The sequence below is a fragment of the Papaver somniferum genome, unplaced genomic scaffold (assembly GCF_003573695.1).
Source record: "Papaver somniferum cultivar HN1 unplaced genomic scaffold, ASM357369v1 unplaced-scaffold_131, whole genome shotgun sequence".
Classification (NCBI taxonomy): Eukaryota; Viridiplantae; Streptophyta; class Magnoliopsida; order Ranunculales; family Papaveraceae; genus Papaver; species Papaver somniferum.
Genome location: NW_020622270.1, coordinates 4,972,786 through 4,986,137, shown reverse-complemented (window position 1 = coordinate 4,986,137; position 13,352 = coordinate 4,972,786). Strand labels below are relative to the sequence as shown.

At 38.5% G+C, this 13,352-nt stretch overlaps 1 protein-coding gene and 1 pseudogene across 2 annotated transcripts; one reads left to right on the top strand and one right to left on the bottom strand.

The window, feature by feature from the left end:
• Nucleotides 1–642: 642 nt before the first annotated feature.
• LOC113332402 (sodium/hydrogen exchanger 8-like) lies at nt 643–8,806 on the top strand. Of its 2 annotated transcripts, none has more exons than XM_026578950.1 (21): nt 643–1,170; nt 2,248–2,298; nt 2,515–2,606; nt 2,739–2,816; nt 2,900–3,057; nt 3,253–3,354; nt 3,431–3,548; nt 3,784–3,836; nt 3,918–3,983; nt 4,268–4,312; nt 4,437–4,492; nt 4,605–4,789; nt 4,872–4,919; nt 5,063–5,170; nt 5,342–5,573; nt 5,688–5,990; nt 6,072–6,301; nt 6,411–6,629; nt 6,748–7,219; nt 7,367–7,581; nt 7,815–8,806. In XM_026578950.1, the coding sequence occupies exons 1-21, from the start codon at nt 960–962 to the stop codon at nt 8,148–8,150; spliced, it is 3,378 nt and encodes a 1,125-aa protein (XP_026434735.1). In that variant the 5' UTR covers nt 643–959; the 3' UTR covers nt 8,151–8,806. The 2 variants fall into 2 exon arrangements, with proteins under 2 accessions (XP_026434735.1, XP_026434736.1); XM_026578951.1 differs by lacking the exon at nt 643–1,170 and adding an exon at nt 1,196–2,135 and having other exon boundaries at nt 7,815–8,781.
• A 154-nt stretch (nt 8,807–8,960) lies between these two features.
• LOC113332465 lies at nt 8,961–13,058 on the bottom strand (annotated as a pseudogene).
• Between the last annotated feature and the right edge of the window lie 294 nt (nt 13,059–13,352).

Genomic DNA, 13,352 nt, shown 5'->3' with positions numbered 1-13,352 from the left:
AAAAAGATCGATTCTCATCTTTCCTGCCATTGTTATGCCGTGTTTTCTTAACATAATATGTACTGTATTGTACTATTTTAACGTGATGCCGAATGCTTATTTTAGAATCTACCAATTAGCGTGGCTTAACACGGCACACAGACCTAATTAATGTTCTGGGTGGTATGTCATCTGTGCCAAGTCATGTACCGTGTTCAAATTCAAACGTGCTTGTGTTATAAATGTGGCGGCACTCTTAAAACTTGCAAGTGTGCCAAAGTATCACGGCTCTGTAAACAGTAAATTGGTCAAATTCTAAGAAAATCAGGTCAAGGCAGCCCTTTTTGTCTACCAAAAGACAGTAACGACAGCATTTGCACGCTCACTAGTCACTAGTAAATAGAGCAAGTGGCAGTCGATTGTGGTGTATTTCCTGGTATCATCTGTTTAATTTGTTTTTAAAGTATCAAACATAATACTCTTGACTCTAGTAATCATTGTCACCAACCTGGAGTGGCATCTCCCCTTATCACTTTGTTAGTCTTTTGTCTTTATCGTCAGCTTATCACTTTATTAAACACACGTATAGGGTTTACACTGTAATAATCTTACCGTGATCCTCAACTGATTAGCTATATATAAAGGTACGTACCATTGCCAACCAAGAGTATCTTAGGCTTCAACTAGTGCAGTTCCTTGCTCTCTGCATAAACTATTTCTTTCATTCTTCATCAACTTCATTCACTACTTAGATTGATCCTTCGACTCTTTCAAGCTTATCCTGATTCTTTCTTTCTTCATCAACTTCATTCACTACTTTACTTCATTCTTTCAACCTCATCCTGATCAGTGAAACTTCATTTTACTGATAAAAAAGAAAAAAGAAAAAAACACTTCATTCACTACTTTGATGCTTTGGTTCTTTCATGCTCCTGATAGAGTTTATAATTAACAAAGAGCCTAGCTAGAGGAATTTGAAGATGTCGTTTAATGTCTCAAATGGTGCGGTTCAGTCACCTGATGCTGTAACAAAAGGTACCGAGGAGGAAGTAGTACTTGAACCTACAAGTGCGATTCTGTTCTTTGGAGTCTGCATGGTGTTAGGAATTGCTTCAAGACATTTATCACGTGGAACTAAAGTTCCTTATACAGTTGCTTTGCTTTTCATTGGAGTTGGTCTTGGATCTCTAGGTACTTACATAATCCTCTCTCATTTTTATTAACGTACTCTAACTACCCTACTGGAACTCTATATAGTAAAATCTTGATAAACTAATAATTTTATACAAAAAAGTTTTATCATTTCATAAAAATTATTAAAATTTAATTTAATCAAGCTCAATTGGGACCAAATTTTTTTATTATTTTAGCGAAATAATTGGTTTACGGAAGTTCTACTATATTTGGGACATGGAAGCCAATTTTAGGCAACCAAAAATGCTTCAAAAGTATTAACAAGTTTTGCACCATGAAGAAAAGTTACCCTTTTGGTGCTGGAAATTATTCTCAGATTTAGTTCATGACTAACTTTTGACCTTTTAGTTTAATTTGGTAAAAATTTACCCGTTAGATATATTTGTAACGGTGGTGCTATTCACAGCACAAAACACCACTCTACTCACAACTCACAACATTTAAACCCTACATTTTTCAAATGGTGATTAGTTTTAAGTGGTGATTAGCTTGGTGAAGAGTGCTTGGAATAGCATTTCCATATTTAAACTCCCTTGTATCTCTTTCATAGGCCACCTCTTTGTGGTGGCCCTCATTTTTTTTTTTGGTGAACAAGGCACTCGTTCTTTTAATCCGGCGGGCTGGTCCTGATGTAGGACCTTCATTTTCACATCGTCTTATCCCCTCACTATCCGTAATAAAAATAGTGGAGGAAATATGACCATTTCCCGACCACTTCCACCACCGTTTCCTTAGTTCTCGTTATCTTCACTTCGATTGCTTCAAGTTCTCTATGTTTTTTCACTTTCTACGATCGTCGAAAACGATTTCATTGATTTGTTACCCGCCTTGGAAGATCCCATCTGCCCTGTTTTGAGATGCATATAACGTGTTTGATGAAATGTGCGAAAGGCATATGCAATTTCATAATGATTGTTGTAATAAATGTCAAAGTTGAGCTGATACAGCACTACATGTTTCAGGTACTGAATGGAAAATTACCCCTTGGATATAATCTTAAGTGCCACTTAAGTAGCTCAGCTTTAATTGATTATATCTATGTGTTACTTTACTAATTACTAATTTTATGCGCAGAATTCGGTACTGATCATCGACTTGGAAAACTTGGGGATGGTATCCGCCTTTGTAAGTTTTTATAGCTTCTAGGATTATTTATATGTAGCTTATTCTGTTGAGTTTCCATCTGACACTAGTCTGCATTTCTCCATCTCATATACTGAAGCATTTAAGTCTCACTGCCGGCGATCAAGGATATGCATCACAAGACAATAGAGTTATATAGATATCTTTCCTCCTAAATATTTTCTAACTAGGTTGAATGGTTTCTATTTTAAAAAACAGGGGCAAGTATTAATCCAGACCTTATCTTCGCTGTTTTTCTTCCTGCTCTTCTCTTTGAGAGCTCCTTCTTGATGGAAGTACACCAAATCAAGGTTTGTCTATTGTAGTTTTCTTACAATCCAAGGACCTATTTATCATTATCTTTGTAGTGTTATTTTGTGTTGTAGGCAGGACAAAAAGAATAAGCCAAAATTCCACTTACGCTGCTATTTTACCCCCTGCAGAGATGCATCGGTCAAATGCTTATTCTTGCTGGCCCAGGTGTTCTGCTTTCGACCTTCTGTCTTGGATCTGCAATGAAGGTATTTTGTATATTTTAAATTTGCTCTGTCCATCCACAAGCAATTGACAATTCTTACAGATCATTACAATTAAAATGTTGTAGTTTGCTTTTCCATACAACTGGAGTTGGAAGACAACCTTGTTGCTAGCGGGAATTCTTAGTGCTACGGATACTGTAGCTGTTATGGCTTTGTTGAAAGAGCTTGGCACGAGCAAAAAGTTGAAGACTATAATCGAAGGAGAATCACTGATCAATGATGGGTATGTATCTGCTCTAATTAGTTGTCAGTAGTTGCTCATTTTCTGCTTGACTTACTACTCTGATACAAGGTTTTCCTTTATCTGTATGCTCATGAATTGGTTTGGTTCTCTTAGATGTATATGGTACATTTTGATTTTCCGAATTACCATGTGCACTTCTGGATGTAATTTAAAAGTTCTTGTTTCCACTGGCAGGACAACCATTGTGGTGTATCAGTTGTTCTACCGTATGGTCCTAGGGGAAAACTTCAGTGCTGGAGATATAGTCAAATATGTAACACAAGTTTCAGTTGGAGCGTAAGTACATTTCCACCTTTGGTGAATGATGTAGTGTACTGAATATGTTGGTTACGAGGCTCCTTCTTTTGTACAGTGTAGGTATAGGTCTTGCTTTTGGAGTGGCATCTGTTTTGTGGCTGGGATATATTTTCAACGACACTGTTATAGAGATTTCACTTACACTTTCTGTGAGCTACCTCGCTTATTTCGCTGTAAGATTCTCTTCAGAGCTGTAATTTTGAAGTTTTAGTTTATTTTCCACTACGTAGACCTCACTTATTGTTCCTTTAGGGAAAAGATTACCGTCTCTAAGCGATTGCATCACATATTTTCTTTATAAAGCCATCATTAATTTTAGCCCATCAATAATTATCTAAATGGTATCCAAAGAAAGTGTAAGGTTAATTGCTGCGTTGCTAAATTGGACATTATGTTTTTGTCTGCTAGGCTCAAGAGGGCGCTGGCGTGTCAGGTGTCTTAACAGTGGTGATTTTGGGGATGTAAGTTTACTAGTTAACTCAAAAGTCACAAAATAATCAATTGTATTAGATAATTTTCTCATGGAGTTTACTCTTCTGCAGGTTTTATTCTGCAGTTGCTAGGACAGCTTTTAAGGGTGACAGCCAACAGAGTTTGCATCATTTTTGGTATGCTTCTTTTACTTGGTATCCCTGATGAGGGGTAATGCATATATAGCAATTTAATAATTTATATATGTTGGGATGCTTACATAAAACAGGAATATATGTTCATGACCATTGCCATGCTTTGGCATCTCTGTTTTCTACTTCTTTGAAAGCAGAATTCGTAAAACATTTTATTATATTAATATAAAAATGCAAAGCCTGTGTGCGCAAATTGTATAGATTTTCTGTTTGGTTTCTCTATGATATGAATTCTTCAACTTCAACATTGTGTCTCTTTTTTTCAGGGAAATGGTTGCCTACATTGCTAACACCCTCATTTTCATCTTAAGGTGCGAATTTGTTTTTGTAAATTCACCTATTACACATAGTTCATTGTATATAGAGCGTGGAACCTTTTTTTTTCAAGTAAAATATTAAGCATGTGTTCTTCATTTCATTTCCTTGCATTTGCAGTGGAGTGGTTATAGCTGAATCTGTTCTTCACAGCGACAACTATTTCTTTAAGCATGGTAAAATACCTTCAAACTCTTTCCACCGTGTCGATATTATTCTTTCTTGATTTGACAACTTAAAAATTTCCTCGATGCTTTATTATTCTAAATGTTTTGTTTGCCTGTTTAGGAACATCATGGGGTTACTTGATTCTTCTCTATGTTTTCATCCAATTATCCCGCGTTATAGTTGTTGGGACCTTGTATCCGTTTCTGCGCTATTTTGGGTATGGCCTGCAGTGGAAAGAAGCTATTGTTCTTGTTTGGTCAGGCTTAAGAGGTGCCGTGGCATTGTCTATGTCATTATCAGTGAAGGTGAGTTGTTGCCATTCAACTTTATGTAATTTAGTGTTACACACCACGTCACTTATTAGAATCATTTTCCTGGTGATTTCAGCGTGCAAGCGACAGTTCAACCTTTTTAAATCGTGAAACAGGAACTCTGGTATATCATTTCAATCTAGCACATGTTTTACCCTATTTTTATATTTACGGTCCGATTGTTTCTGTCTCTGATCAATGACTGGGTGCTTAATTTTATTTTTACATACTTCTTTCATATTGTAATTAAACCATTTTACTATACAGTTTCTTTTCTTTACCGGTGGGATTGTATTCCTGACGCTCATTGTCAATGGATCGACGACACAATTCCTCTTACGTTTTCTGGGTTTGGATAAGCTATCAGCCGCAAAGGTGATATGGCATTTATTTTTGCCCCATCTTGAGAATTATGTGAATTAATTTTTAGAGACTAAAATGTACTATCTGTTTTGTGATGTCTGTTCAGCACTGAACAAACATTAGTTATAACATTTCTTATCTGAGTTTCCTCTGGTACTAATTTGTATCCCTGTACGATATCAGAAACGTATTTTGGACTACACAAGGTATGAAATGATGAATAAGGCACTGGAAGCATTTGGTGATCTTGGAGATGATGAGGAACTAGGTCCTTCTGAATGGCCCACGGTGCAAAAATATCTTGCTTGTTTGAATAACCTGGAAGAAGACCAGGTGCACCCTCACACTCAATCCCAGAATGAGATTAACATCGATGCTATGAATGTAGAAGACACCCGAGTACGCCTCTTAAATGGTTAGTCCATCTATACTTGTTCTACAGTAATCTTCTCTTCTTTTTCAATTTTGGCGTCAGTCCAAACCCTGAAGCACAACTTGCAATTGACTATAAACTCTATTTTGGTGTCAGGAGTCCAAGCTGCTTATTGGAGGATGCTAGACGAGGGAAGAATAGCCCAGAATACTGCAACTATCTTAATTGGATCAGTAGATGAGGCAATGGATTTCGTCAGCCATGATTCCCTGTGTGACTGGAAGGGGCTAAAATCCCATGTTCACTTTCCGAGTTACTACGGATTGCTCCAGAGGAGCATCTGTCCAAGGAAGCTGGCGAGTTTATTTACGGTGGACCGGTTAGAGTTTGCATGTTACATATGTGCAGCGTTTCTCCGCGCTCATAGGATTGCAAGGAGGCAACTGCATGACTTTATAGGTAAAACTTCAAATCTGAAAAGTAGACTGGATTCTACCTTAATTGATTGCAATCTCTTAAACATCTACTCTATTTTTTCAGGCGACAGTGAAATTGCTTCTCTTGTAATCAGTGAAAGTGAATCAGAAGGAGAAGAAGCAAGGAAATTTTTGGAAGAGGTCCGACATACTTACCCTCAGGTTTTGCATGTTGTAAAAACAAGGCAATTAACATATGCAGTGCTAAAGCATTTGGGCGAGTATGTTCAAAATCTTGAAAAAGTAGGGATATTAGACGAGAAAGAGATGATTCATCTTCACGATTCTGTGCAGGTAAGTTGAGTCTAAGGGAGTTGTAATTATGCTACTACCTTGCACCCATTAATATACATATACTTTTTTCCAATCCGCACTCCCAATATTAATTTAGTTTGCATGCCAGACTGACTTGAAGAAAGCTCTAAGGAACCCTCCCGTAGCAAAGATGCCAAAGTTAAATGATATGTTAAGAGTCCATCCTCTGCTGAGAGCACTTCCTTCAACTGCACGTATGCATCTTGAAACATGTACTAAAGAATTATCAAAACCTCATGGAGTAGCACTTTGTAAAGAGGGAACTGAACCAAAAGGAATATGGCTTGTTTCAAATGGAACTGTGAAGGTATTTATCAATTTCAAATCGATTTCTAGTTATTTTATATACGTACGTTTCTCTTCAGATTTTGTCAATGACTACGTGGAACCTGATTTAAAAGAGAATATAAATTGTTTTGCTGCAGTGGGGGAGTAAAAATTTCAGAAACAAACATTCTTTGCATCCAACATTCTCACATGGAAGTACTTTAGGCCTATATGAAGTACTAACTGGAAAGCCTTACATCTGCAATCTCATCACAGATTCTGTTATATACGGTTTTTTCATTGAAAGTGAAACGATACTCTCGTTGATCCAATCATATCCTTCTGCAGAAGATATCTTGTGGCAGGAAAGTTTCTTAGCCATTGCCAAAACCCTTGTTCCACAAATATTTGAGAAAATGGCTATGCATGAATTGAGATCCCTTGTTGTGGACAAGTCAGATATGAACATATACATAAGCGAAGAAATTATAGAAATACCCCCACACTCTGTTGGATTTCTATTGGAAGGGTTTATTAACTCCGTAACTGATCCAGAGGAAATGGTGACATCTCCAGGAGTGCTGTTACCCTCGTATGGAGATTTAAGCTTCCTCAATTTGGAAACATCAGGTAAGCAAGAATTACCCTATCTTTGTAGTTCAAAAATATATCAAGAACAGAACATATTAGAGCGTAATTGACTTTATATGATATACACGTCCTCTTATGACGATAGAATAACTGAATAACTTTATACCAATATTGGGTTGATTACAGGTCCCAAGGCTGGAACCTCGTACCAGGTTATAACAAGAGCTAGGGTGATTATACTTGACATGGCGACAGTTGAGGCTGACACACAACCACGAAGGAGAGCAACATCTTCATGGAACCCTGCTGCAGTTGAATCCCCTAGAGGCTTAAATAGAGAGCACGGCGGTCTAGTGAGTTGGCCTGAGAACTTGTTCAAACGCAAAGGACGCCAACACGAGGTAACCTATAAGCTATAATTGATAGCTGTTTATTTGCAAAATCAGTGACTCTCGTGCTTGAATAATCTGTTTTAAGATGCAAGAACCTCATAATGCTTATACGGTAAACTGTATCCAGTGATATGCCCCCATGATCCCATGTTTTTGTATGGATGTGCACTTTGTTTTAATTTTTCTTCTGCAAATGTAGATCAAGTTCTCTATCTAATTGTTTGTTTATTTCTCCAAATCAGAAGCAGGGCAGTAGCTTTAGAAACTCCAGAAGTTTCAAGAGTTCTCAGACGAATGAACTGCACAGTCATTCATATCCAAAAGTTCCATCAAACGGAGAGGTTAGACCACTTGTGTCCGTCGGATCAGAAGGGTCTAATACTGCAAGAAAAACTAGCTTCACGCTTAAAGAATTTACAAGATCAGATGAGAATTCTGTCAGCAGAAATACTAGTAAGAGTAGCACAGATGATACCTCAAGTGATGAATCTGGTAAAGAAGAAGAACTCATAGTGAGAATCGATTCCCCGAGCAGGCTTTCCTTTCAACAGCTACCAGTTTCATCCCAGTACCCATAGATGGTTATGATTGTGCTATTGGTAATTCCCTCTGTGTGCTCTTATGGAAGAATACAATAAAAAACAAAATAAAAACATCTTCGAGAAGCTTTGGAATATGGAAGGAAGGATGTGAGGTGCTCTTTCAGAATAAGACTTCAATTCCCAGAAAGCAACATCTGTTTATACTTATCTGTATAGGAGTTGGAGAAGAAGAACAAAAACCCACAAGTGAACCAGCATCTTCATCAGAATTCTCACCGGAAACATGTGATGCATTCTATCTTACTAAGAGTGGTAGATGTGGCATTGTACTAGTCTTACGCGATTTTGCAGGTAACTTCTAAGGTTGCAGATCCATGGACTCAGAAGTGCTGAGCGCGCAGAATGTCTAGCAGTTTTAGCATGGGAGAATCTTGATAGTCTTGTGGACACTATGTCAATATTTCAATCGTTTTAATAATTGGCAGTGTAATTTTTTAAGAAGAGAATGGTAAGGTAGCGGACAGGATGGGCAAAGACAGTGGAACTGTAGAAGGTTTGGTGTTAGTAATGGCTGGTATGACAGTCCACCAAACATTATTTCTAGGCTTTTGCTGAAGGACATAAACCATATAACAGCTTTGCTCTAATGAATTTTCTTTGCATCAAATAAAGTTGTCAATATATTTAGATAATAGATGTTCAACTGCTATGGGTGAGGACAGAAATGCCTACTCAAAAATATAAATAAAACTTAAACAGAAAATAAAACAAGCCAAAAGTCTAAATAACAGAAAAATCTCAAAACTAGTTTCCTACTCTTTACAGTTGCAAAGAACACCAGCTGAACTAATAGCTTCTGCCCCAATAAGTCCACTTTTTAGCGGGTTTTCCAAAGGCAAAGCACAGTGTCCCCTCTGGGAGCTCTGGCTGATCGAAAGGGGTGCAAAGAGTCTTGCATGCTCCCGTCTCACCCTTGATACGTTCTTTAACATCTCTTTCGACTTCCTCTTCATCACACCAAGGAGCTAAGATCATCTTCTTCTCATTTAGGGCCTGGGTAAACTCTTCCCATGTCTTGGCTACCATAATACAAGCATCGCGTTTTTGCTTTGCAGCATCAAAAAGGCTTTGTTGGACATTGTCCAGTAGGTCTGTAATCTGATCAACCAAGATGGTTCTTGAGATATCCTGTTTGGCTCCATTGTCTCGGCGCACAACGCGTACCTGGTTTTTGGCCATATCCTTTGGACCTATCTCAATCCTCAAGGGAACTCCTTTCAATTCCCAGTGTGAATGGTGAGTACTTCTCTCTTAGATCTGTCTCAGCACGGAAACCAGCTCTTTTCAATTCTTCAGCAGTTTCAGAACAAGCATCATAGATGGCTTGAGTGTCGGCATCTTTGTAAGGCACAGGAATAACTATGACTTGGACAGATGCAACTTTAGGTGGCAATACTAAACCCTTGTCATCTCCATGAACCATCACCATCACTCAAATCGTACGAGTGCTGTATGCCCAAGAATTTTGTCACACCAATTTTTTTTCTCCCTTGTCGTTCTCAAAGTGGATATCAAACATTCTTGCAAAATTTTGACCAAGGCAATGCGACGTTGCACCTTGTACTGCCCGACCAGTATTTGGAACAAAAGCCTCAACACTGGTTGTATACAAAGCTCCAGCAAACTTTTCATTCTCACTTTTCATCCCCTTTACCACTGGGACTGCCATGAACTCTTCATAAATCCTTCGATACAGCTCCAAAACTTGAAGAACCTCTTGATCCGCTTCTTCCTTTGTGTGTTGCAAAAGCCGTATGCCCTTCTTGCCAATGAAACTCACGACTCCTGATGAAGGGAGTTGGATTGCTGGTTTCCCAGCGAACGACATTGCACCACTGGTTAAACTTCAAGGGCAAGTCACGATGTCCTCTAATCCATTTTCGAAAGTAGGGATACATGACTGTTTCGCTTGTAGGACGGATTGCAATTGGATTATCTAAATCTTTATCTCCAGACATGGTAACGCATGCAACCTCTGGAGCAAAGCCGTCGATGTGATCCGCCTCCTTGTTTAAGGAAGCATCAGACGCAAACAGAGGAAACTTGCACTCCTGGACCTCCACGTTCTCGATTTCAGCATCAAAGAATTTTTTCCAAATTTTAATCGACCAAGGCCTGAGAATATATAACCCAGATATATCATGGTATTCGAGCATCTCACTAATGACAACAACCTCGGAATACCAATCCCCGAAATTTTCATCTCTCTTATTAGATAACCCTAGACCAGTCTCTTTTTTCACCTCCTCTTTCTTCTACCACCACCGCCGCTGCCGCCACCTCCCGAGCTGCCTCCGCCAGTCATATGACTCGCATCCAAGTTAGCCACTCTGATGATACATTAACACACCCACAAAAAATCCAAATAAGAACCAAAATTATGAGTATAACAATAGAAAAAAGAACACAAAAATCAACTGAAGTTCTTACTTTTGATTGAGACCCTCCATGACAGACAGTAGCAATAGATAGTAGTACTCTGTTGTTGATTAATTGGAACAATTTGATGTCTGGTGAATTCAGTTCCTCCTGATATAAATCAAAACCCCCATGAGTAAATTAATCACCATGAAATAAAAAATATAAAAAAAACAGCAGCTGTAGATACTATGTACTATATATATATATATATATATAAATTCTTAACTATGACCGAATCTATTACAGATTATTATAAGAATCATCAAACTAACCAGAAATTCGTGAGCCCTAATTTGTTCTTGCAGCGCACTACACAGCGAGAGAGATAACGAAGAAGAGGAGAAAGAACGGACTAAGATTTTATAAAGGGAGGTTTTAAGGAGTGTGTTTCCAAATTAGGACAATAGTTCTTGACAAACAACACAAACAACGAAAAAACAACCCAAAACAGTCCCTTTTTATATGTGTGGGACCCAACCGCGCAGACAAGGCACCCATAACCTCGAAGACACGGGTTCCATCCCAGTGTGTGACAGAGCCATTAGTATCATCGATCTTGTTCTTGGTTTTTGCAAAAAGAACAATAAATAAATAAAATCGATCTTGGCTTCGGCAGTTCTAGAACAAGCATGAATTTTCCAAACCTAGGCACTATTATCCTCCATAATAGAAATCCATGGACGAGCAAGTATTGATGTCACAAGAACCAGTACTACCGGATCCAAGTGTGTACTAAGTTCTGCAAGCAGTCAATGACACAACTAGTTTTACCTCCAAACGAAAGTTACAAACGAGTAAGGAATGTGGAGCCCTATATTGGTTTTCACTTTCTTTTTTTGATTGTTTGTCTAGAATTACTCTAAGAACATTTTCAATGGGACATCAGGATCGTTAAGAAAGCATCCTTGAATCATTTTTATCAAAACTTTATATAGTTTAATATATAGTTTTTATATGCTGATAAATTTTTGGATATTAAAAACAGTTCCTATGGAATGAACAAATATGAAAAATGGATGTTCAAATGAACAGATCTGTTAGTTTGAATATCGAGTCGGAACATCCGGCACGCGTCATCCCTACTAACGCTAGCGCTATTCGTATCGACGCCCGCGTTTTCTCTACGAACGCGCGTTCTTACTTACAGTGCCAGAGTCATTACCAAAAACACCAGCGTCTGACCCAATGGTGCCAACGGCTCCATCCGAGCGGCTGAAAAATCTGGTGATCCAACGACCACATTTTTTGAATTCTATAAATACTCCTCATTTCAACTCTAAATTCACACATTCTACACATTCTTCTCTTCACTCTCAATTCTTGATTGAACATGTCTCGGCCCCGGTTAGTTCAGCGAGTTCCGTATGCTAAAGAAGAAGATGAATCTATTTGCAGAAACTATATTTTTTTATGTACTCTGCTTGCTTCGACAAACTATCCATGGGTGAATTTCTGGGCGGTTATTCACGATGGGTTCTACAGTGACACTCGTAATCCGAGACGTCGTTCTATATCTGACATAGCGTACAATTAAGAAAGAAGTAAATGAGTTTGTAGCTTCAACCATACACGTAAATCGATACCGACTGAGAGGTGAAACTAATGCTGAGATGGTGACAAGATCGTTGGCTGAATGGCGAAGATGGAAAAATGTGGCTTTTCCTTTCGACAAATGTTTTGAAATCCTTAAGGTGTTGAACAGTTTCAACCCCTTCCTTGGTGTTGTTGTTCCACCTAGTACTTCTTCTCATTAGTGAAGCTAATGTAATGTGTAGTCCGTCGTAATTTAGTGAAGCCAATGTAAAACGCTTACTTTTAAACATATGTAATTTTATTTAATTAAAGATTGTCGTACTTTTAAAACGTAAACTACAAATGTAGCTTAATTAAAAATTACAATAATCTCTCTAACATCACTCATCTCTAGCTCCGCCATTGTTATTTTCTGGAGCCAATAATTCAGAAAGTCCTGGGGATAGACCTGGGAAATCACCCAAAGCCAACATAGTTTGTAAATTTCCAAATGGGGATAGACCTGATAGACCTGGATGACCTGGATGAACAAAATTAGGCGATTGGTAAGCACTCTGTATATTCGGTCCTCCAAGCACTTTGTTGTTATGGTGGTGTTAGTGTGTAGCATTTACTTGGGTTGTAGGGCACATTTGGGTTGTAGGGCACATTTTGGCTGTAAGGCGAGAATGATGATGAAATGCGCCTAGGTTCAATCCTATATGCCTGAGGTTGAGATACAAGCACAATTTGTGGTGAAGAAGTATTGTGTTGTGTTTCTCGCACCACATGGTGTTGTGTATCTCGCACCACTGTTTCTTCACTTTCGTGCCAACCTAATCTATTGTTTTCTTCACTTCCGTACCATGATGATTTGTTGCTCCTGGTGGAATCGGAGGAATGTGACCGCTGCCCATCATTTGGACTTACAGTTGGAGTCAATCCATACATTGTGTTTGTATGCCATTTTCGTACTTGTTCCAAGTGCATCGCCTCTACTTGCTGATTCTTTTAATGCAAATCATTGAGTTGAATCCGCAACTCTTCCTCACTGGCAGGGACATTGGAGTAAGGATAATCACGATCTATACCTTGGGAAACAGTGGGGATCGTGATTGGCTCACCTTGTGAAGTAATACTTTGGAGCTCTCACTGAATATCAGGCATATTTAATGAGGATGATGAAGAACTTGCACCCGTCCAGGGATAAGTCATAAAGCTTGGCTCTTCTGGAGGTGGTTGGGT

Bases quoted from the DNA above. Each gene is read 5' to 3' on its own strand.
- LOC113332402 (XM_026578950.1), top strand. From the start codon at position 960: ATGTCGTTTAATGTCTCAAATGGTGCGGTTCAGTCACCTGATGCTGTA. The intron at 1,171-2,247 runs GTACTTACATAA...TTTTATGCGCAG, and splicing joins AGTTGGTCTTGGATCTCTAG to AATTCGGTACTGATCATCGA. The intron at 7,582-7,814 runs GTAACCTATAAG...TCTCCAAATCAG, and splicing joins GCAAAGGACGCCAACACGAG to AAGCAGGGCAGTAGCTTTAG.